This window comes from Girardinichthys multiradiatus, chromosome 8 (assembly GCF_021462225.1).
Source record: "Girardinichthys multiradiatus isolate DD_20200921_A chromosome 8, DD_fGirMul_XY1, whole genome shotgun sequence".
In the NCBI taxonomy this organism is placed as follows: Eukaryota; Metazoa; Chordata; class Actinopteri; order Cyprinodontiformes; family Goodeidae; genus Girardinichthys; species Girardinichthys multiradiatus.
In genome coordinates this window covers 24,339,064-24,364,069 of record NC_061801.1, presented here as the reverse complement: position 1 = coordinate 24,364,069, position 25,006 = coordinate 24,339,064, and the positions used below count along the sequence as shown (strand labels likewise).

The 25,006-nt window shown below is 39.4% G+C and overlaps 1 protein-coding gene across 4 annotated transcripts in view; it reads right to left on the bottom strand.

Moving 5' to 3' along the window:
* unc5cb (unc-5 netrin receptor Cb) overlaps positions 1-25,006 on the bottom strand; it is a 179,543-nt gene that overhangs the window by 21,222 nt on the left and 133,315 nt on the right. The window contains exons 5-8 of one of the 4 annotated variants that reach the window (XM_047373008.1): positions 19,684-19,864; positions 14,912-15,079; positions 14,501-14,665; positions 7,146-7,202 (exon numbers count right to left, since the gene is read on the bottom strand). In XM_047373008.1, the coding sequence (XP_047228964.1) occupies positions 7,146-7,202; positions 14,501-14,665; positions 14,912-15,079; positions 19,684-19,864 (571 nt within the window). The remainder of the gene's footprint in view (positions 1-7,145; positions 7,203-14,500; positions 14,666-14,911; positions 15,080-19,683; positions 19,865-25,006) is intronic. The other 3 variants (XM_047373009.1, XM_047373010.1, XM_047373011.1) reach the window with 3 other exon arrangements.

Here is a 25,006-nt window from a genome sequence, read left to right as displayed (position 1 = left end):
GAGCATGTATCCGTACATTGTTTAACATGTCAGAGCAAGTGTAAAGAGTGTAAATGCCATAAGGTTGTTTAAAAGTGAAACAAAAGAATGCAAATTTGGACTTATAAGAGAACAAAAGGCATCATTTTAATAAGGGTGAGAATCCCATTTTTAGAATAAGCACTTACAGTATGCAAATTGCACAGAATATGCAGCAGATGGCAGTGTCACCCATAAATGCAAAGACAGGGCTTTGAAGATATGCATGATGGCGAAGGATTTGTGCAGATGGCACTCATGTGGCTCAGTTTCACAAAGAAGCATGAAGCAGTAGAACAAAGTAGCAGTGATGGAGGAGTGTTTTGCAAAAAGTTAAAGCCATACGTTCAATGATCACGTACTTTGAAGTACCATATTTATACCCTCTTTGAACTGTCCCACATTTGTCAATTTAAAATTTAAAACGTTAACAAATTTCATTTGGATTTAATGTCAGACCAATACAAAGTCCTGCAGGATTGTAAAATGCAAGGAAAATGGCACACATTTTCAGAAATATTTGGTAAATAAAATCTACTGCAACCATACAGGGACAACTGCAACTCTCCCAAAATATTGCCGCCCAACCAAACAGACACTCCAGGAAGAGAGAGCTTTAAATGGAGAAGAGGCCAATGGTAGCTTTATAAAAGCTGCAGAGATCCACAGCTCAAGTAGGAGAAAACGGAGGCAGGACAACTATAAGCCTTGCAATGAACAAATCTGGCCTTTATGGCAGAGTAGCAAGAGGAAATCCATTGTTGAAAGAAAATCCTGAAAAGTCCAAGTTAAGGTTTTCCAACAGCAGTTAGGAAAGGCACTAAGGATCAAAATTTAACTTTCTTGCCTTATGACCGGCTTAAAACCAAAACTGCTTATGACCATGAATAGAACAACCCCCAGGTAAGACAAGGTGGTGGCAGCATCATGCTCTGGGGGACTTTTCTTCAGCTGGGACAGGGAAGATGGTCGGAATTGATTGTGGATGTTGACCTGTTATAAACTATCCTGACTAATCTATCTATCTATCTATCTATCTATCTATCTATCTATCTATCTATCTATCTATCTATCTATCTATCTATCTATCTATCTATCTATCTATCTATCTATCTATCTATCTATCTATCTATCTATCTATCTATCTATCTATCTATCTATCTATCTATCTATCTATCTATCTATCTATCTATCTATCTGTCTGTCTGTCTGTCTGTCTGTCTGTCTGTCTGTCTGTCTGTCTGTCTGTCTGTCTGTCTGTCTGTCTGTCTGTCTGTCTGTCTGTCTGTCTGTCTGTCTGTCTGTCTGTCTGTCCTTAGAAAGCATATGAAGCATATGTAGAAAGCATATATGTAACATAGGCGTCTCTATTTAGCCTTGCCTTAGACATCCTGTTAACAATGCATCCTAATGTATGTCAGACCTCTAATCTTTCCTCTCACAGAGTCACAAACAGAAAACAGAGCCGGGCGCCAGTGATGAAGGTCTAAAAATGTAATTTCACTCTGTTCCCTCTGCAGAGCTTCCCTGCAGTTGCTTAACATATATCCTCCCAGTCGCACAATCTTCTATCCACGCTTTGATGATAAATGCAGCAACCTGCTAAGTGTACGCATTAAAATGTATCACTCAGATTAATACGTCCCTTTGAACATGAGCTATTGTCAGAAATGGAAAAAATACAAGGAGTGGAAATGAAACAGCTTATTAAACACCATATTTTCTGTGAAGACCAGAAGATTTAAAGATGGAGAGAAACAGATTTATGGAAAGACTTAAAAGAATAAAGCCCAGTGCAAAAAAATAAAGTAAAGTAAAATAAAGTAAGATGTTTAGAAATGGTCCTTTTGTACATTACTGTCAGGGGGAGCTAGGTTTGCTTCAAATTCAATCTTAATGATATAACTCATTAAGAATGAAGAGAATTTTATTTTTATTTTAGTCTTTTACATTTTTAAAAATAGCAAACATAAAAGACTAAAGGCAAGCTTTATCCACACTCTAAAAAACCATTATGGTCAATAAAACACTTTTTAAATGCCCTCAGCCATCTAGAGTTAGTTCCTTAATGCTTTATTTTGGTTCAGAAATTAATCTACTAACATCTAATGATAAACCTTTATGTAAGGGTGCAGGAACAGGTTTCTTCTGATGACTGTTTAATTATTTCTGCAGTAGCTGCCGCACAGTGAGATGCAGCTGACTTTGAACTAAACAAGCAGAAAGCAGTAACTGAGAACACTTTGCTCAAAGACATCTCCTGCTTTGTGGGTGTTCATTGTTTCACGCTTAGAGTAGCCCCACAATTAAGTGTTACAGTTCTTTTAAAGCTAGAATCTGAATCATGCTCTTTCCTTCATGACTTGAGAACTTAATTAACATCTAAGACTTTGGTAAGACATCTGACATCTAAAATAATTTTAAAAAGCTTCAAAACTTCTCTTAAGCTCTCCGTGTTAGTCATTTTCTAGTGTGTAAGAAAAAAGAAGTTGTCTGCAGAGGTTTGAAACCCAACCAGCACAGCCCTGAACATATTAAACTGTACAGATCTATGTTTCTGGACCATTTAGATATCTTGTTTCTACTGTATCTTGCATTACAATGTAAATACACAACAAAAATAGTGTTGCCGTTAGTCTCTCACTTTCCAGATCTCAATCAAATAAGTATGGATCGCTTTAATTTAGTTGTAATAAAAATCCTAAATAATTGAGAACATACAGTACAGACCAAACGTTTGGACACACCTTCTCATTCAAAGAGTTTTCTTTATTTTAATGACTATGAATATTGTAGCTTCACACTGAAGGCATCAAAACTATGAATTAACACATGTGGAATTATATACTGAACAAAAAAGTGTGAAACAACTGAAAATATGTCTTATATTCTAGGTTCTTCAAAGTAGCCACCTTTTGTTTTGATTACTGCTCCGCACACTCTTGGTATTCTGTTGATGAGCTTCAAGAGGTAGTCACCTGAAATGGTTTTCACTTCACAGGTGTGCCCTGTCAGGTTTAATAAGTGGGATTTCAAGCCTTATAAATGGGGTTGGGACCATCAGTTGTGTTGTGCAGGAGGTGGATACAGTACACAGCTGATAGTCCTACTGATGAACATTCAATAGAGTACAGAACAACAGCATACAGATGTTGCAAATGCACCTTTTTTATTAGATATGTGTATATTGTACATTGTAAATTGTAAATTTGTATATTCTGTAATGCAAAAACAGAACAAAAGAGCAAAGTGTACCGGAGGCAAATTCCTTGTTTGTATGTACGAACTTGGCAATAAAGCTGATTCTGATTCTGTTAGAATTTGTATTATGGCAAGAAAAAAGCAGCTAAGTAAAGAAAAACAAGTGGCCATCATTACTTTAAGAAATGAAGGTCATTCAGTCCGAACAATTGGGAAAACTTTGAAAGTGTCCCCAAGTGCAGTCGCAAAAACCATCAAGCGCTACAAAGAAACTGGTTCACATGAGGACCGCCCCAGGAAAGGAAGACCAAGAGTCACCTCTGCTGTGGACGATAAGTTCATCCAAGTCACCAGCCTCAGAAATCGCAGGTTAACAGCAGCTCAGATTAGAGAACAGGTCAATGCCACACAGAGTTCTAGCAGCAGACACATCTCTAGAACAACTGTTAAGAGGAGACTGTGTGAATCAGGCCTTCATGGTAAAATAGCTGCTAGGAAACCACTGCTGAGGACAGGCAACAAGCAGAAGAGACTTGTTTGGGCTAAGGAACACAAGGAATGGACATTAGACCAGTGGAAATCTGTGCTTTGGTCTGATGAGTCCAAGTTTGAGATCTTTGGTTCCAACCACCGTGTCTTTGTGCGGCGCAGAAGAGGTGAACGGATGGACTCTACATGCCTGGTTCCCACCGTGAAGCATGGAGGAGGAGGTGTGATGGTGTGGGGGTGCTTTGCTGGTGACACTGTTGGGGATTTATTCAAAATTGAAGGCATACTGAACCAGCATGGCTACCACAGCATCTTGCAGCGGCATGCTATTCTATCCGGTTTGCGTTTAGTTGGACAATAATTTATTTTTCAACAGGACAATGACCCCAAACACACCTGGGGTGAGCTGGACAGCAGAGTGAAGGCAAAAGGGCCAACAAGTGCTAAGCATCTCTGGGAACTCCTTCAAGACTGTTGGAAAACCATTTCAGGTGACTACCTCTTGAAGCTCATCAACAGAATGCCAAGAGTGTGCGGAGCAGTAATCAAAGCAAAAGGTGGCTACTTTGAAGAACCTAGAATATAAGACATATTTTCAGTTGTTTCACACTTTTTTGTTCAGTATATAATTCCACATGTGTTAATTCATAGTTTTGATGCCTTCAGTGTGAAGCTACAATATTCATAGTCATGAAAATAAAGAAAACTCTTTGAATGAGAAGGTGTATCCAAAGCTTTGGTCTGTACTGTATTTTATTCATACAAAGAATCAACTAAAGCTGGATTTTGGGTTGGGCTTTCGGACATTTTTCTATAATTTACAGACTTTGATTGTGATACTTAATAGTTATTTTTATTCTTTATGTGACTTTATAAATTAAGTTAGAAGTGCAAAAACAGCTTTTCTAGAAGATGACTGCAGAGAGGCATATATGGATCTAAATAAGGGTTAAACATAACGCTGACTAATGTCTAAATACACTCACCCGCCACTTTAATTGGTACACCTGTTTAACTGCCTGTTAACAGAAATAGTGAATCAGACAACCACATGGCAGCAACTGAATGCATTTAGACATCTAGACCTAAAATAGGTGCATGGTCATTCCACTGCAAAGGTTGCTATTCATCAATATGAATAAGCCAAATACATTGCCATCTCTGAGGTCACCTACATAAGTTTATGTCATGCTGAAGAAGGAGAAATTAGATCTGCACATTATCAGTACAATGTATCAATACAATATTATAACTGAGTATCTCAATTAAGACTAAGATTGTTCTCCTTTTTCTCTTCCTCTTTTCATGTCATAATGTCCCTACCACTGCTTGGAAGCTATATCATCTCAGTCACTAAAATCAGTTCAGCACAATTTTGCTCCGGACAGTGGGGTTTGGTGTTCTGCAGCATGATGAATTAAATCTGGGTTGTAGGACTGTCAGATGAAGTCAGAAACTCATGTAGTATTTCTGAAATATGACTGTGTGAGGAACTACATTTTGACAATTTGACTTTTAACATGTGATTAAACCAGTCATGAAGATCTATCCAGCAGAAAATAATTTATCTTCTTTTAGTGTCCATTCTGTGGGCAGGGCGACAAACCTCCGATTAAATATGACTGTTGACAGTAAATGTTGGTTGTTTTCAGCTGTAAGATTTCCCAATGCCTGACTGGGATTGGCCAATATGCACTGTTTCATACATCCAACATGGAAGTTGGGATATGAGGACTTCTGAACTTAAATATACACCAGTTTCCTTTTAAAGACCTTTGGGTCTGTGTATTCAAACCCATGATCCAATCAGCTTCTGGTGCAACAGGGAGCAGGTTACTGGTATATTACATGGATAGGAGCAGGGTTATTTTGTTGTAATAATCCAGTAGTGATGATAAAATTACGGCACAAAATATCAGTAGGGAAATTGTTCTGACTTTACTGCAAATTTGCAGACATCATTTCAAATCAGTGTTGCTTGACTCTAGCTACAAATGTAGGTTGTGCACAAGTTGGTACTAAAAAAAACCATAGGTCGGAGACAGAGACACATACAGGGGTTGGACAATGAAACTGAAACACCTGGTTTTAGACCACAATAATTTATTAGTATGGTGTAGGGCCTCCTTTTGCGGCCAATACAGCATCAGTTCGTCTTGGGAATGACATATACAAGTCCTGCACAGTGGTCAGAGGGATTTTAAGCCATTCTTCTTGCAGGATAGTGGCCAGGTCACTACGTGATACTGGTGGAGGAAAACGTTTCCTGACTCGCTCCTCCAAAACACCCCAAAGTGGCTCAATAATATTTAGATCTGGTGACTGTGCAGGCCATGGGAGAGGTTCAACTTCACTTTCATGTTCATCAAACCAATCTTTCACCAGTCTTGCTGTGTCTAATGGTGCATTGTCATCCTGATACACGGCACCGCCTTCAGGATACAATGTTTGAACCATTGGATGCATATGGTCCTCAAGAATGGTTCGGTAGTCCTTGGCAGTCCATCTAGCAAAAGTATCGGGCCAAGGGAAAGCCATGATATGGCAGCCCAAACCATCACTGATCCACCCCCATGCTTCACTCTGGGCATGCAACAGTCTGGGTGGTACGCTTCTTTGGGGTTTCTCCACACCGTAACTCTCCCGGATGTGGGGAAAACAGTAAAGGTGGACTCATCAGAGAACAATACATGTTTCACATTGTCCACAGCCCAAGATTTGTGCTCCTTGCACCATTGAAACCAACGTTTGGCATTGGCATGAGTGACCAAAGGTTTGGCTATAGCAGCCAGGCCGTGTATGTTGACCCTGTGGAGCTCCCGACGGACAGTTCTGGTGGAAACAGGAGAGTTGAGGTGAACATTTAATTCTGCCGTGATTTGGGCAGCCGTGGTTTTATGTTTTTTGGATACAATCCGGGTTAGCACCCGAACATCCCTTTCAGACAGCTTCCTCTTGCGTCCAGTTAATCCTGTTGGATGTGGTTCGTTCTTCTTGGTGGTATGCTGACATTACCCTGGATACCGTGGCTCTTGATACATCACAAAGACTTGCTGTCTTGGTCACAGATGCGCCAGCAAGACGTGCACCAACAATTTGTCCTCTTTTGAACTCTGGTATGTCACCCATAATGTTGTGTGCATTTCAATATTTTGAGCAAAACTGTGCTCTTACCCTGCTAATTGAACCTTCACACTCTGCTCTTACTGGTGCAATGTGCAATCAATGAAGACTGGCTACCAGGCTGGTCCAATTTAGCCATGAAACCTCCCACACTAAAATGACAGGTGTTTCAGTTTCATTGTCTAACCCTGTATTTGAGCCTGGTTGTGAATGTTTAACCCTTTTTGGACCCCTGTACGTGCATGAGAATAACAGCAGAAATAAAGTTTAAATGAAAAAGAAACTAAATGATGAAAATATAAACAATAACTCACATGAATTTCCCAAATCACCCTGGTCATTAGCCTCAGTAGACTTCTGATACAAGGAACCTTTAAAAAAAAGAAAGAAAGAAAAGGTTGTGGATGGGGAGGAGGTTGTGAGAGATAAGGTGGGAGGGTAAAGAAAGAGGGATGATGAAAATCAAATTTCCAACAGAAAAACAAACTCAACAAATGAGACAGCAACAAACTCATGAGCAAGAGCGATGACACGGGGATGTGATCTGTCCTGATTTAGCCGCCCTCCTCGCTGTATCTGTGCATGCTGTATAGAGATGAATGAAGGGAAAACATAGAACATGGAGGTTCTCTGAGGAAGCTGTGCAATCCATCAAGTGGGCTTAGTGCTTCAGCAGCAGCAGGACAGATGCTGGCAGGTGAGGGGAATGGAGGGGCTGATAAAGTGCGGGCTCCAACAGAGTCAATAGAACCTACAGCCTTGCATCTGTCACCAGAAGGTGGATAGAGACGTTAGTGCACGAGATAAAAGGAATGATTACGTTAGGAAAATGGAAAGAGGAGAAAGATGAAGGACAGCGATTAGAAAAATTGGACACCTGTGATTGGGGGATTTAGGAAATCTTCGCCATAGGTTTTCTGGCTCCTGCTGAGATTTTTAGAGGCTTTAGTTTCGACCAGACTGGAAGCCAGTGAATAAGCACACATAATATTCCGTCTCCCCGAGACATCCATAAACAACTATACAAACAATGAAATCCTTATTGGAAAAGGAGAGTGCCACAGGAAGACAAGTGGACTGACAGAAAAATCAATAGCGTTATAGATGGGGTCGGTGCATGCAATCAGGCGTTGGTGATACAGGATTGGAGCAAGCAGGAGGCGACAGTAAGCAGATGCCCCTTCTGAACCCATCCTGTGAAATTTCTATGCGTCCAGACTGAGTCTACCGTAAAACTAGCTTAATAGCTTTCTTTAGTGGATGGGCTCCAGAGGAAAACAAGCAGCTCCAAACAGAACAGGATCCTTTTTTTCGTCAATTTACAGATCCAGGAAGGAAGTTGGGATCATAGTAAAGGTAATCAATGTCTGTGTTGAACATCAATTCTTTAGCTTGACAATTTTCCAATTGGGCAGGCCTACTTTGTTCTTTGGTTTGCAAAAACAGTTAAAAGGTTAATTTCAGCCTCTGCCACTTCTTAATTTATGTGAAAGAAAAGATCCTGAGATCATTTGATCAAGACATTTCAGCCAAAGTGTAAATACCAGAAATAAAGCTTGGCATTATGATTGTCCTGTCTTGTCTCACAGTAATAAAGCCAGCACTCTTGCCGGAGTCTAGATTTCCCTGTTCTGTGGATCAATATGTCAAGAAAATGTCATGTCTGCGAGCGAGGTTATAGAAAGCTCGGCAAACAACATCAGAATCCAGAAAGAAAGACAACAGGGGGATTTCCAAACAGAGACGGGTCAGCCGTGATGAACTGTGGAAGCTATACAAGTTAGAAATCCAAAGGTTTTATCTGAATGTGCCAAGTGCAACCTTTCTGGATCAATTTTACGATATTTAACTTTATAAAGTATAAAACCCAATACTCCCTGACAGTCAAAATGCAATAAACAAGCTTCAAAGTAAATTACAACACAACTCTTTCCTTTTTGACTGGGGTCAGTTGTGTTTCTACAGTGAGGAGTTATGGATGCCTGAAGCATCAGGCTCTGTTTCAGGCTTTGGTCATATCAGATTCCTTCAGGCAGAGGTCTGTGATGGACTGCAATTGAAGTGATTTAAATAAATTCAAACATCAGAAAATAAGATCAAACTGGAATGAAATCCACAGACACGTGTTTGCTCAGATTCCAGACTTGCACTGCAGGGAGCAAATCAGCGGTCCGAGGTGAGTTCAGATTGCACACAATTCCTTTCCCAATCATATTTGCCATAACATGAGCTTTCAGATAATGGGCCGTTCTCCTAAATGCTTGTGGAAATGGTCATTAGCATTGACATAAGTGGCTCTGGCCTCTTAGCTTCCAAAAAAATCAATCCCTGAAACGATCCTGAATCTATATCGTTATAGCTTTATATTCTCGGCAAACTAGCCATTAATCCTCCAAGAACTAATGCTTTTGGGATAGGTGGAGCTGCGCAGAGCGAGCACAAGGGCAGGTTGGAGTTGGTTAAACATATGTTTTTATGTCAAGGACAAAACATATTTCACAGCCTCTCACCTTTCACAGCTTTCTCAATAGAGCTTTTCTAATGTTTTTGTGTTATTGTCCTAAATTTTGTCACATTAGAACCACAAATATTATTTTATTCGGATGTCATGTGATAGACCAACACAATTTTTTATAAAGTGAATTTAACGAATATATGGTTTTCAAAATTTGTGATGTGCATTTGTTTCTGACTCCAGAGTCAATACCTTGTAATGCCAGCATCTTCTGCAATTATAGCTGCAAATCTTTGGAAGTACTGAGCTTGTGAAAAGGTTTTATAACCTAACTCTGCTTTAAACTTCTCAACAACTTTACCCCTGAAATGTATGTTGTTTTCCATGGTCTTTATGATGCTGTTTATTCACTTATGTTCTCTAACCAACCTCTGAGGCCCTCAGAGAAAACCTGTATTTATACTGGGATTCAAACCATACAGGTGGACTTTAATTCTGAAGCCAGTCACATAGTCTATAAAGGGGGCTTAATACAAATGCACACCAGTTTTATTTGATTTTTTTATGTGAAAATACTTCTGGAAATTAAGTAGTTTTACTTCCACTTGACACTCGTGCAACGCTTTGCGTTGGTCTGTCACATAAAATCCAAATAAAAAAAACAAAACAATGAAGTCTACAGTTTTGTGAGACACAATGTTTATAAAAAGGGACAGGAATACTTTTGTAAAGCACTGTATAATACTCAAAATCAGCTAATGCATCCCTGCAACAGCAATTCATAAACAATGAATGCGCTCTCTGAATACTGACACTTTCTGACCTCTTACTTAGCAGACACACTCATTTACTTAATAAATATGCACTTTGATTAGTATGTAATGTTGACTCTAACTTATGATGCCTAACAACAAGTAGCAGTTTACTATGTGGTGCACCAGAAGCTGCACAAAGTGTTTGCCAACTCTATTAAATTTAAGACACCTAGCAGCTGAGCCTCTGTTATATAATTAGTGTTACAATCACCATCTGTAATAGGTTTTAGACATGATGAAGGCACAAGTGACAGTGATTGGATCTAACCTCTAAAGATGTTTATTGCAGAGGAGTTTTATAAAACAAGACAGGGTCTAACTCAGTTACTGTGCAACATTTGCATCTCTCATCCCCTTCCTCTTGTTGTTAAAGGAACAGAGAAAATGGGAATGATCATTCACACAGATGAAGATGAAGGGTTCAAATACTTCACCCTCTGACAGCCCAGTCATGCCGTAAACACACACAAACACATCAAAGCCTCAAATTCATGATTGCAATCTGTGAATGTGTTATAAATAAGTGGGAGCAGGATTGTTGGATTAGCTGAACTGTGCGGCTGTTTTTAACTTCCTGGCAGAAACAGAAGAAGTAAACAATTCCCTGCTTGCAGAAAAAAAAAAAATCTGGCTTCACCACAAACTGGCTTTCATCTGTTGTTCTGTTAACATCAACACAGTAAAACCAGTAAATGAATATTTCAGAGCAATCCTAAATACAATGTTTGCCAGACTTCCCAGTGCACAGCTCAAAATTACATATACAGTTCTGGTCAAAAATATACATGTACTTATCAAGGGTATGAATGTCATTCATTTTGGGCTTTTAAAGATTTATTTAAGCCGCCCTTTTTTGTTTTTTACCGGGGAATGATGACAAAAATTACACTTCAATGATTTGAAAAAAAAAACAAGAATTAGAAGCACATGTTTGAAATTCTAATTTTCTTTTCCAAAAAGGGTTAAAAATTCACAACCAGGCTCAAATACAAGGGTTGGACAATGAAACTGAAACACCTGTCATTTTAGTATGGGAGGTTTCATGGCTAAATTGGACCAGCCTGGTAGCCAGTCTTCATTGATTGCACATTGCACCAGTAAGAGCAGAGTGTGAAGGTTCAATTAGCAGGGTAAGAGCACAGTTTTGCTCAAAATATTGAAATGCACACAACATTATGGGTGACATACCAGAGTTCAAAAGAGGACAAATTGTTGGTGCACGTCTTGCTAGCGCATCTGTGACTAAGACAGCAAGTCTTTGTGATGTATCAAGAGCCACGGTATCCAGGGTAATGTCAGCATACCACCAAGAAGGACGAACCACATCCAACAGGATTAACTGTGGACGCAAGAGGAAGCTGTCTGAAAGGGATGTTCGGGTGCTAACCTGGATTGTATCCAAAAAACATAAAACCACGGCTGCCCAAATCATGGCAGAATTAAATGTGCACCTCAACTCTCCTGTTTCCACCAGAACTGTCCGTCGGGAGCTCCACAGGGTCAATATACACGGCCGGGCTGCTATAGCCAAACCTTGTGGTGTGGAGAAGCCCCAAAGAAGCGTACCACCCAGACTGTTGCATGCCCAGAGTGAAGCATGGGGGTGGATCAGTGATGGTTTGGGCTGCCATATCATGGCATTCCCTTGGCCCAATACTTGTGCTAGATGGGCGCGTCACTGCCAAGGACTACCGAACCATTCTTGAGGACCATGTGCATCCAATGGTTCAAACATTGTATCCTGAAGGCGGTGCCGTGTATCAGGATGACAATGCACCAATACACACAGCAAGACTGGTGAAAGATTGGTTTGATGAACATGAAAGTGAAGTTGAACATCTCCCATGGCCCGCACAGTCACCAGATCTAAATATTATTGAGCCACTTTGGGGTGTTTTGGAGGAGCGAGTCAGGAAACGTTTTCCTCCACCAGTATCACGTAGTGACCTGGCCACTATCCTGCAAGAAGAATGGCTTAAAATCCCTCTGACCACTGTGCAGGACTTGTATATGTCATTCCCAAGACGAATTGACGCTGTATTGGCCGCAAAAGGAGGCCCTACACCATACTAATAAATTATTGTGGTCTAAAACCAGGTGTTTCAGTTTCATTGTCCAACCCCTGTATGTAAATACATTCAACAAAATGTTTTAACAGGTGGTAATGAACGTGATATTTTATGAGCTAATCAAGCTCAAAGTTAACTGCTTAATTATTATGTCAAACATTTGTAAGTTTGTGTCCTGTTTTAGTTTGATTACCTGGTTTTTCTTAAATACTGTGCTCGACAGACTTCAGTTTTCCCTTCACTCCTGTTCACTTTAAGTTTTGCATTTCTTGTCACTTTGGTATTTAGTCATGTTCGGTTTAGTCATTGTTCACCTGATCCTCACATTCTCCCTATGTTTGCTGGTGTTTTGTCTGACCCTCCTTCAGCTACCTTTTTTATTCTCCCCCGCAGCTGTTCCACATTCATTTAATTAGTCTCACCTTTTCCCACTCCAGGACTCACCTTCCAGGATTTATGCTCCTGGCTTGTTCTCAGTCTTTGTCAGGGGCTCCATGTTCCCTGCCATTCTTATGTCTCAGATCGCCTCTTGTTGTACCTACTACATGGTTTCAAAGTTCTCACAGCTTGTTGTTGAAACATTATCTGAGCAGATCTTTTGTCTCTTGAGGTGTCTGACAACGATTGTATGATTGGTCAGAAATTAAAAGTGGGCGTGGTTAATGCGGAACATAAAACTCCCTCTTTTCCTGGATTTACCAGTTTTCTGCTGCTCTAGCCATATTGGTCTTGCCACCAACATTAAATCTAAAGATTTATAGCAAGCTTGGCATCGGCCCAAAACAAAATTATTGATACATTATGAAAGGGCACTCCCAGTCTAGTGAACATTTATCCTTAACAAGAACTATATGTAAGTTCAGTTTACGCAGGTTAATACAGAGTCACTTTTTTTGGTTTATTTTTAAACTGTTCTCACTTTCACAAGATCTTGCCTGCCTCCAGCCTGTGTTTGGGTCCAACTCAAAAACAAAGCTTGACAACTGCAAAGATAAAGCAAAAGTGGTATGCACATACAGGTTAACTGGACCAGTTACCACTTTGCTAAGTCTGGAAGAAGACCCAAACCGTCCTCCACAGATGATAGAAAATTGGTTACGATGTTCAAGAGCAACCCAGGAACCATTATGACTCAAGTTGCCATTAACTGGAAGGCAGCTGGAACACAGGTGTCACTGTCCATCATCAACTGTCATAAACTGGGCTTTCCATTGTCATGGACTGAGTTCATCATAAAAAAGAATCTCCTTACTAAATTAGATACCTTCAAGGAACTTGAACTTGCAGCAGACCATAAGGACAAGACAGATGCTTTGTGGAGAAAACTTGTTTTATCACACAAAATACAGATTGACCTATTTGTTCACATTGATAGTACCTATGTTTCAAGAGTCAAAGTTAGGCGTTTCAAACCTAAGAACATTGCACAATCTGTGAAGCACAGGGCTGTTCGCTGCGAGTAATACTGGTTCACTGCACAAAATAGATGAATGATAAAGAAAAAGGAGTTCCTTCAAAATTTTTAAGTTCTTATCAGATCAAAAGCTGGATGCTTGAAACTTGGACACAATTGAGTCCTCCTAGAGGGCCAATGATCCCAAATACACAGCAGAACTTGTTTTAAAATGGATAAACCAGACTTCCCTAAAGAAAACAGACAAGCATTCTTCCCAACACAATGTTTAACTATGCTGAGTCTACACCTGTCCAAGGAAATCAACCAATTTAAATAAACTAGCTATTCTTATCAGAATTGCAGTCACAAATATGTCAAAACCTTGTTAATGGCTACAATAAGCATGTGGTCAACTTTCTAAGGGACATTTAATTGTTGGGGGTATATGCATATATTTGGTCCTGTATCTGTAATTCTGACCATATGTGAATTAGAGAAAATACAGAATAAATTCAAACTTGTACACACAGTTCTTGTTTTCTAAATTCATCGAAGTTGTTGGTGATCAATACACCCCGGAAAAAGAACAGTTCCAATAAATCATTCAGTACCCAATTGGATCATGATATTGATGCCCTAGATGAGTCCATGTAAACTTCAGCACACCACTATATGTTCTCCCAGGTCTAAGAGTGTTACTTGGGGAATACATTTGAGAATAAAATGAGACAGATATAGACAGAGGCTTTTCAGCTTCTGTTCTTGTTTTTCTGAGTGAGGTGAAAGAAGCTGAGTGATAGACAGGACGAAAGTGTTATATGTGGGTGTGAAACACATGGCGATGAAAGAACACAGTGAAAATTCTGGTCAAAAGGTGAAAAGATTCTTCACCTTTCTTTCAGAGAGTGTAGCACAGGTTAGTATGGGTACTCACTCTGCATGCACAGCCCATCAGTGCAGTTCTTAGACTGGAGCACCATGCCCTCACAGTCCTTCCCTCCGTTTTTAGGTGCCGGGGCGCTGCATTCCCTCCTCCTGTAGTGCGTGCACTCTGTCCCACAGGTGGACCACTTACTCCAATCTGTCCACACGCCATCCACTATCACACAGCAGACAGGACATGGATGAGGGTCGAATGAGTGAAATGGGCAAGATGGAGACAAATGAGCGCATGTGTGGGTGAGTGGAAACAAGATTGAGACAGCAGGAATAGGTGAGGGTACATGAAAGCATGGAGACACAATATGCAAGCACAAGTTGCATCACATGTAGTCAGTTTCTGTGCATCTGAACCCTTTTTAACCCTTTTATAGGTGGGTGTATCATTCTTTTTTTCTTGCCATACCTGGGCAGAGAGGATTACATGGCAGCTTTTGGATACCCTGTCCTTCACATATGGAACCTCCATTGAGTGGGGCTGGGTTGGTACAGCTGCGTGTCCGTTTCTGGAAACCACGCCCACAACGGCTGTTACACACCGACCACTCAGTCCATGTTGACCATCCACCGTTTACTGGAATAAAAAGGTAACACTTTGTTAAAACAAGCCTTCAGTTCTGGATCAAGAGCAAATTAACAGCTCTTGAAAGAATTAGAAGAAAACAAAAGAGAATCGTCTGGTGACTGGAATCGTCAGATTTTACAGATGACTTTCACTAATCGTTGATTGGCCTGTCGGGAAAAAAAATCCAATCTTTTTGAGATCAGTGATCATTAGAACTACCAGATCATGCTGACAACAATACTCTGCTGTGGAAATTGACACTGCATGGACAAGACTGAGTTAGCCATTTTCCGTATCACTGATTGCATTTTCCTACGCAGGAACTCTCGTTCTTGAACGGTTCGGATTGCATGCTTTTGAACTTTGGTGTTTTGTTGAGCACTGACGTACATGTCCACCAGTTTTTGCAAACATATAAATAATGTTTATACAGTGTGTTCTTCGCCTTCGCTGCCGTACTTGCTGCTTCTATTGTCTGCAGCTTCGACACGCCCAAAGGTGACGTTACATTTGGTGCAGAAGGACCAAATATTCTGCAGTGCATGAGTTTGAACCAGAGTTCCTGCTTTGGAACCTCTTTTGTATGGTGGAAACACACATCACCGGTTCGAAATCACGTTCGGGAACCGGAACGGGCTCCAAACCATGTTGGTGGAAAAGGGTTATGAGGTGTTATAAAAAAGAATATTAGAGGAAGCACAAAGGAGTTAGAAAGCTTTTTTTAATTAAGAAAGAAAGCTGTATTTTCTACGTAGGCATATAGGCTCTTCATTTAGGCTGCCACATCGTCCTGTCCTGTTCCATTCTGTCCTGTTTTGTGTTTTTAAAATCCAATTCTATCAATTGTGAGACATGCTGGATTAGAAAATGTTGGCAGTCTTTTGGAAAGCTCAGTTAATGTAAGAGCCCACTTACCCTACACAGATCAATTAAAGCTGTGTTAATTGTGCTAATTCTTAATAGAGGACGGTAAAGGTGTTTTAAAGGGTCAACTCTATAATCATTTTGAATGAGTGAAATGCTGCAGAAATGTGCAAAACCAACTACTCTCACACATTTCAGTGACATTAGATCTGACCCTAATTAGGACTGCATGGTATCAGGGAAATATGTAATTGCAAATACTACTGCTGAAAATCGCAATGACGATTTTGCTTATGATTAACCCACATACTTTTGACTCTTTTCGTTCTTTAAAAAATGATTGCACATAGCAGAAAGGCTACTTAAGCCTCCTGTATAGCGACAAAAAATTTTTTGCTATAAAGAGGTGCTCATTTTCAGTCATGTGAGTGTATTATAATGGGTTTTAACTCTCCAGATTTTGCATTTGGGTCCTTCTGTCTTGGGTAATTACTATCTGATGCGGCCAGCGTGTCAATTTTGGTCCAGTTGCTGCCTTTTCCATTCACTGATTCCTCCTAATGCCTCTCTTACCTCTCTCATCCATCTCTCATAAATCTCTGTCAGCAGCTAAATCCAGTGCAGAGTGACACCAGGGCTTGTGGCTGAGAACGAGTCTGCGGCGTTTAAGATGGTGAAACCGGGCCCCTCGGAGCCTACAACTTAAAAATTTGACATGCTGAGCGGGAAAAAAAATCTAAAGACACTGGACTCAAAGGAAAGGCCTGCAGAAGCCCAGGATTTCTGTTCTGTATTTTTTTCCTCGGGGGTTAAAGCTCCATCTTCTTTTGTCATTGTCTCTCTCCAAACTCAAATGTTGTTGTCACCTCCTTTTTCCAGTGTCTCCTTTGTGTGTTGGCTTGGAAGCACATTGCAAATCCATGTCAGTTTTTTCCCCATCTCCAGTATCAGACAATTTTCCTTCATCAGTTGGGTATTTCTATCATGCTGCATGGGGCAGTATGAATACTTACACATGCAGCCCAACTGTACTTGAATGTGTAAGTATCTTACTTTGAAATGAAAAGAATGAGCTGACATCAAAGCATTTTTTGACACTTAATCCTAAAAGACTATGCTGGTGACATGAAAGCCTTGTGTCTGGAATCTACACCCCTACATTTCTGCCCACATTATTCTCGGTATTCACTCGGCTGTGAAAAATAGTTGATAAACAAAACAAAACAAAATCTCTCTATGAATGCAACACCACTTACAGGTCCAGGAGAGAGTCAGGGAAGGAGGCAAGAGATGAAAAAACTATGGATTTGAAACTGGTGGCAGTATCAGTTGCAGGCATCTGGTCACTTCTGTAATATTTATGTGCATTTACTGCATCTGTATTTAAAAAGCATTTATCATCTTATTTAACACCGGAAAACCATACAATTCAAACTGCCAATTGCATTTGACAGAAACCAGATACCTTTCTTGATAGAAAAGGCCTTTCTAATAAAAAATACACTATATTGCAAAAAGTATTGGGTCCCTTTACCAAACCAGCGAATGCTGGTGTTACAATCATTTCCATGGCTGCAGGTGTATACAGTTTGGTGTGAAGAAACCTGACTGGCCTGCACTGGTCCTGACCTCAACCTTCAACACCTTCGGGATGAATTTGAACAGAGGCTGCAGTTCTAGTTTTCTCATCTAACTATGGACTTCTGTGAACTTATGGAAGATGTTTACAGATGTTTCTATTGCTGGCAACATTGGGTACATCAACAAATTGGACCTTATAGATTAAGAATAGGACATCATCAAAGTTCCTGTACATGTAAAAGTAGACAGCCTAATACTTTTGGCAAATAATGTATGTTGAATGCACTAGAGTTTCTCCAAAGATCCTTTATGCACAAAAAGGGGATGACGTTTACAAAAGTAAATAGCTGAGGTCATTGAATCTAATCCACCAATAGCGATCTCTGTTCTAAACTGGGATAAACTAAAACTAAAGGACGAGCACACAGCTCAGTTGATGCCAGCTGCCTACAGCAGCTCTCGCAGAATCAACAGCCAGACCATAAAGAAGAGCATAAAGTTTTTCAAAATAGAAAGTTTTGTGTTTGCAGTGGTTTTTAATGTTTTATTTTTCCTGTTTTTTTATTTTTTATTGTTAGCTGTTATTAAATGAAATCAGTAGCCGCTCTCTAAATGTCCCTTCTGCAAGTTTACAGACTAATTTTTTCCCAGTATCTGAACCAAATGAAAAACAGATTGTATGTCAGTATTTTAACCTCCCTTCCAACGATGATGTTATAAGGCAAATAAGATGAGTTTTAGTGGTGTGACAGATGGTGAGCCCGTAGTAACCTTTAATCCTCTATGTAACTATAGTGTAGTTAAACGTTCACCGGTAAGACATAGACTGATTATTTGTAGAACGTTACACTTTCAGCTGCTTCCATTCACTGCTGCTATGTTTCACACAACCACAGCATGACTGACTAAGCATCCTGGTCACACCATTGCTGGGAGAAACGTGCTGATGCAAGCCAGTGCACATCACAGTAACAATGGTGGGGAGACCTCAAGCAGAACTTACAACAAATTGAAGCCTGCCAGAATATTTTTTTTTTCAGTTACATTTTTTGCCACAAGCCATTATGTGGTGAACTTCAGGCAGATTGGCATTACTACAGATAACTTTTAAATCCCAGGGTAGGGCGCTTGTCTGTTAGAGTTCTAATCTACTTCTTATAAAGAATATTTCTTATGACTCACTGGATTAATCGACATAATAATCTGTACCTTATAACTTCCCATTTGAGCTGGAGAGTTTGCTATCACTACTTTCATGATGTTATGCAATGATGATGGAGTTTTGTATGCCATCTGTAACATTGTCACTTTTCTGCCATTTTCAGCTTAGTTCTCACATATCTTGCATGAAATATTTTTCTGCTTTTGTATATATGTCCTGACAGAAGACAGAAATGAATATAACTATCATAAACTAAAAACAATAACAATTAAAAAAAGTTAAAAAAATGATGTCCTTACTCTAACTAAATATAGTATGTACATGTTATAGAGTATCATAACTGTAAGCAGTTTGTAGTCTGGAACAGATTGGACAAGATCTACTGATGACAGTATCTCCGAGTTTTGACTAACTGAGCTATCAAGCCATTTCACTCAGAAACCAATGATATTGTCTCTATAGAACATTTGTTTAATGTGTCATTTGTTAAGTCCTGAGCCTCTTGCACATGTTGAGGTTTATCTTTATAGCCACGCTGTGCAGTAAGAACCAAGCCAGTTGATGTTGGGGAGACGGTTGCTGAGCCTATGCAGGAGCCACAGTGGGGGTCTCTTTAAGTATGGCTCAGCGACATCTACACCTCTCACAAAGTTCAGAAAACCGTAAATCATCTGCTCCCCGCACACCTTCCGGCAGAAACAAAATGAGCGAATGTTACTCTCTATGGGTGACAGACGGTTTCCCCCTTCATGCATAGCGACTTTGAAATTTGATTTATTTTGACTTGAGCCGACCTTGTGACAGAATTCAACACTTTTTCTGAGAATTCACATAGCTGTCATGTGGGGGATGTGGAGGTTTTTCAGATCAAATGGTTGAGCGTTTGAGCTGGTGAATTATCATATTAACACTGTCAAAAACTGTGAGCATTACTAAACTGTTTGAAAGATGCCAGAATTACTGAGCTGCAGTCATGAAAAGTTGGAACAGGAAGACAGAGTTTTACCATAGACAATCACTGTGGCGGTGGTGCTGCGTCTCTTGGCCACAATGTTCTTCGCAACACAGGTGTAGTTGGCGGTGTCGGAAAGGCGGGCCTGTTTTATTATCAGGTTGTGATCGATGGTGATGTAGAAGTTTCTGTCGTCTGCAGGATCAATAACTTCTTCATTCTTTAACCACTCCACCTAAAATAAAATGAAAAACAAAAAAAATTATAAGAGAACAAACAGCCAGTATTTCAAGAGGGAAAATAAGAGCAGTGATGGTTTTTAAAATGGGCAACATGGCTCCTCACTTAGGGCGCCGTTCCAACATGGGGCAGCATTGGCACTCAAACCTTTATCAGTTGCACCTCAACAGAGATTTCTATTGCTTATTTTTCCCACCTCCTGTACACGCTGTAGGAAAATATGTCCATACTCCGCAGATGGCTGATGTAAGTAATGACATTAAAGTTCAATGCTAAACTAAAGAGCTATTTCATGGTTCTTCAAGGAATCTGGGATCTTTGACCGTATCTAGTTCAAAATTTAAAATACCTACACTGGTTGGTTTAACCTGGATTATTGTACACTGAACACAGATTCTTTAAAATGCAGTTTAAGATTTCTAAAGCCGTTACTTTACATGTCAAACACAAAAGAGAGGCACCAAAAAACCAGATGATTCATGCACCCAACCATTGTCAAGAGATTGATGATGGATGAATATGGGGGGAAGTAGGAGGGACTTGCCTAGGGCAGCATTCATGCAAGAACCGCCACTGGACAAGACAAATTACAGGACAAAAACTCACAATATGTTGAAGCATTTAAACTGCTATAGTTTTTTGTGTTTCTGTCCAGTTTCTCATATAGTAGTGAGTGCCAGGATTACACCATTGTTTATGTCTCAGAGGTCCAACTACAAAAAGTCAATAGCTATCATGCTCTTTTTATTCTCCCTCAGAACAAAGCACTACAGTAACAGCAGTATTGTTGGCGGCGAAGAAAAGCAAACTCTCTAGAACTGCGAAAGCCGAGAGCTCTGACCTTTTCTTATGGGCTTCATTTCTCTGAATCACTCCGATATTGAACTCCGGGCTCCATCTGAGAACAACGAATCATTTGTAGCCTTTATTTGACTGTAATTCTCCAAGATCCCCCTTTTCTCTTTACGAGGTGTGAAGGTTTAGTGTTTTTTTTTTTTCTGTTTTAAAGAAAAACATGTGCCTTTCTCACTTTCTGAAGTCACTTTGATTCAAACATATTTCCTGGGTCTTTGGTTGTCTTCAATGGAACTGTCCATTGATGAGTACGCCTGGCAAGCCGCTACCTTCCTGTGAAGTGAAAAACAGGAGCGGGACTTGATGAGGAGTACAGACGAAGATAAGGTGGAATGTTTATAAAGGATCTTTCTCAGGAGAGATAAAGTATCTCCACTAATATGAGTCCTACAAAGACAAAACAGGCACTGTTGTTGATGGATTTCCACAGAAACAGCATTTGATGCACAATGCATTGGCTGCTGTTATAAGACCAGCATCGTTAGAAGTCTCTTAAAAGAGAAGATTGACTGATTTGTGACAATGCACCGGGTGTTATGCTTGAAGCATGGTACCAGCTCCACCAGTAGCTGTCTCAGTTTGAGATGACAATCACTAAGAGACGCCTGTGGCATAACACCTCTGCAAAACACCTGCTTCTTCTTATCCAGTGGGAAAACGCCGAATAGGCTGGGAAGAAAATATTTTTAATACAATTACTTCACACCAAATGTCTTTCAAAATACGGTGTGCAGCACTAACATGATGCAGCTCATAACACACTACTCCCATGACATACCTAGATCTCCACAAACACTGGGTGAGTTTTATATGAGCTGCGATTCACAGTAAGCCTCCATAATCTTGAAGTATTTTCTCTGCAGATTTGGTGTTTATGAATGTTTTCCTTCATAAACATGTATCAGCCTAATCAATTTCACGGAGCCAGCCGGGATACAATTGCACCAGTGTCTGTCTGCAAACTGAAACTAAACCTTTCGCTCATTTGATTTGTCTGCAACTAAATGCAACATAACTTTTACAGCAAAGTATAGAAGACCCAATAAACTGTCTATCATTAAGACCGCTGAGTTAAAATGTAGGTTTTTATATAAACAATTGATGATTTGCGGCAGAGCTTACTTAAAGAAATGCTGTTGGAATGCTGTATTTAATGACTTTGTACAGTTATAAATAGAAACTTCCCTGAATTCTTGAACGTTTTTAGATCCACATAGTGTTGTGTGATAGTTTTTGTTTTTATTCTTAATTGAAGTAATATTAACATGTTGGACTAGCCCAACTAGTGTCCAGACTTGAATCTGATAAGAGAGCCTGTGCAGGGATCTAAAGATTAGGGTATTGACACCAAGGCCTTTTAACATGAAAAACTTGTAGATCATCAACAAAGATAAATCATCAAAATACCAAAGGAACAAGGCAAAAACCTGGTCAGCAATTATAAAAAGTGTATGATTCCTGTAATCCCCCCAAAAAATGTTTCCATATGTTTCTTAGTATGGTATAAATCATTTTTGATATGCCATTTTAATAAAATGTACAGATTTTTAAAAAACTGATATCTTTTTACATTATTTTATATTTTTTTGTGAGACATCTGTCTCATTTCCTTTGAAAAACAAACTTCTTGTTGAATAAAAAATTGGCAAGGGTATGAATAATTTTGGGTTTAACTAATATAAAATAGCAAATGTCATTCTGCCTCATTTAACTTTTGTTTTCCTGATGACTGTACATGTAAGTATTGCCAAAATACCAACACAAAAACAGGTTTTCATTTACATGAGTAGAGGTTTTGTGAGCTGATGTAAAAGATTAGATTTTCTGAAAGTAGAGTATTACATGCATGAGTTTTTAAATTGACTGCAATTTAAAACAATGCTTTAACTGCAGACAATTATGCAAATCAGAGCCGCCTTAATGTAAATAGATCTTAAAATCCAGCACACTATATACAGCACACTCCATACTGTTAATCCCTGGCAAAGATGGGTAAAAAGAATTTAAACTAAAGTTTTTACAATTCTATAATTTCTCACAGAAAAAAATAAAATAATAATGCAAGTTTTAATTTCAGTATATTTACTCAATGGGGGGGAATTCCAATTAAACACATTATCGTTTCTTTTTTTAAACACCCGTGCCACAATCAATGGCACCTCTCACATTTCCTGTAAACAAAGCAAATTTTTAGGTCATATATAGTTATATTTTTTGCATTGATCATTCTGTCAAGGAACTCGTAATCCTTGTTATCCTCGTTCCCAGAGGCGTATATTTGATGAGACACAGATGGTCATTACCACTCTTAAAAATGGGAAAGACAAGAGAACAATATCTTAACCTTGCCCATATCTACAGTCAAAGCAATAACTAAAAAGTGTAAAACAGCTTCAACGTCTTATTGTCATCATGCAAGTCTCCATATCAACAATCTATTTAAAGGACTTTATACATATTATCTCCAAGGGTGCCGATAATTGTAGAGGGTGTGTATAAGCACAGGCTACACTAAAGAAGTAGACAGATTTACATTAAATGATTGAAATCACATTGCAAAAATATATGTAATGACGCCAATGTTTTGGCTAATTATTTACTTATAACTGCTAAAAATCTTGTTTGTAGTAGACTTTATTCCCTTGAAAAACCGATAAATGGATATTAACTAGTTTGTGCTTGGAGCTGTGACTCTAGCCCAAGAAACTGAACAGAAATCTGTTTTAATCCGTTTGTGCTGAACTTTGAGCTAGCTTATGTGAATTATGATCTTCCACACTATTTATGACCAGTCATCTCGGCCCACAGCGTCTAAATCAGCTTCTGTTATTTCATTTTAACTAATCTGTCACGACACCTGGTAAAGTGGCTGCAGTGGCATCTGGCATAACTTTCAGGAGTGGAGCATCCCAATGTGGGAGTTCAGTGATCTGCAACCTCTTTTATGGATCTACTCTTATATTACAAGGTTAGTAAATAGATCCCCCACAGTATCTTTAACACTAATCAAGATCACAGAGCAAAATAACAGCAAACAGCAAAAGATTCCTTGTCATTTTTAATGAATGTGTAAATGCATTCAATTAGTAGGGTTTGCAATGTTTTTTTTTTTGTGGATATTTGGGCTAAAATTCCATCTAATGATGATACTAAATGGAAAAAAAATATATTTTGCCAGAGAGAGAGAGAGAGAAGGTGAAAGGCTCAGGAGTTTAGAGAACAAAGATTTAACAGTGATCTTATTGTAACCTTCTGTGTCTTCTGTTCTTGTTCTGAAAAAGTCCTGAATAGAACAAATTAAATGATGCAAACATGAGAAACAATGGGTTTTTGTTTACTTAACAAATATTTTCTCCTTTAGTACTTGCATCAGCCGGTGCTGAGAAGAAGGCGCTGGTGAAAAGCATTAGAAGCGGTTTTTGGTAAGAAAAAGAGATTGACAGTAGGTACAAAGAGGTGGGTATCCAATTTTCACCAATCACAGAGGCAGCCTTTCTAGACGTGCCACGTTCAGATGTCAAGAGCACTTTTACAGGAATAGGTAATTAAAAATTGAACAAAAGAACCTTTCAGTGCAGATGGAGGGGCTGGAAGAAAAAAGGAGTGACAAGGAAAAAGATTGTGGCAGAATCTTATAAACTGGGAAGTGTGAGCAAAAGTAAGCAACAGTTCACCAATCTTTAAGTCTGTTCCAAAAACAAAGAGGAAATGGCAAAAATGTATTCAACAAATTATATATGATCAAACTTTGTGAAACACTATTGCTCATACTACACTTGCCCTATCTTTTTTGATGCCAGCAGACTTAAAAGCCTGCACATGTGCAGATACACAAACTTGCACATCCATGCATCACACATACACACACCCGCACACACATTCACACAGCTCGTTAGTGTCTGATTGGCAGCAAAACATCCAGAGAGGTAATTGGCACATTTCTCGTCACTAACAACCGGGAAATTGCCACATGTCAGCTGTCATCGGATACAGCCAAGTGACAGACAGCAAGATGGAAACTTAGACCCAGAGTGGAGGAGAGGAAGATGTGCAAAAAGAGCGATGCAGGGAGACACAAGACAGAGAGGAGAGAGCAGGTGCATCTGTAGGAGGGCAGTTACCAGCATGTCAAAATATACACTTAATCTATCACTGCAGAAGTTCAAGGATGTACTTGAATAAAGAAAAGATGGGTGAGTTTCAGAAGGTAGAGGTGGAGTTACAGCAATGTGACTTTGGTTTTCAGAAGGAGTAGGTTAGGAATGATTGAGGAGGAAAACTT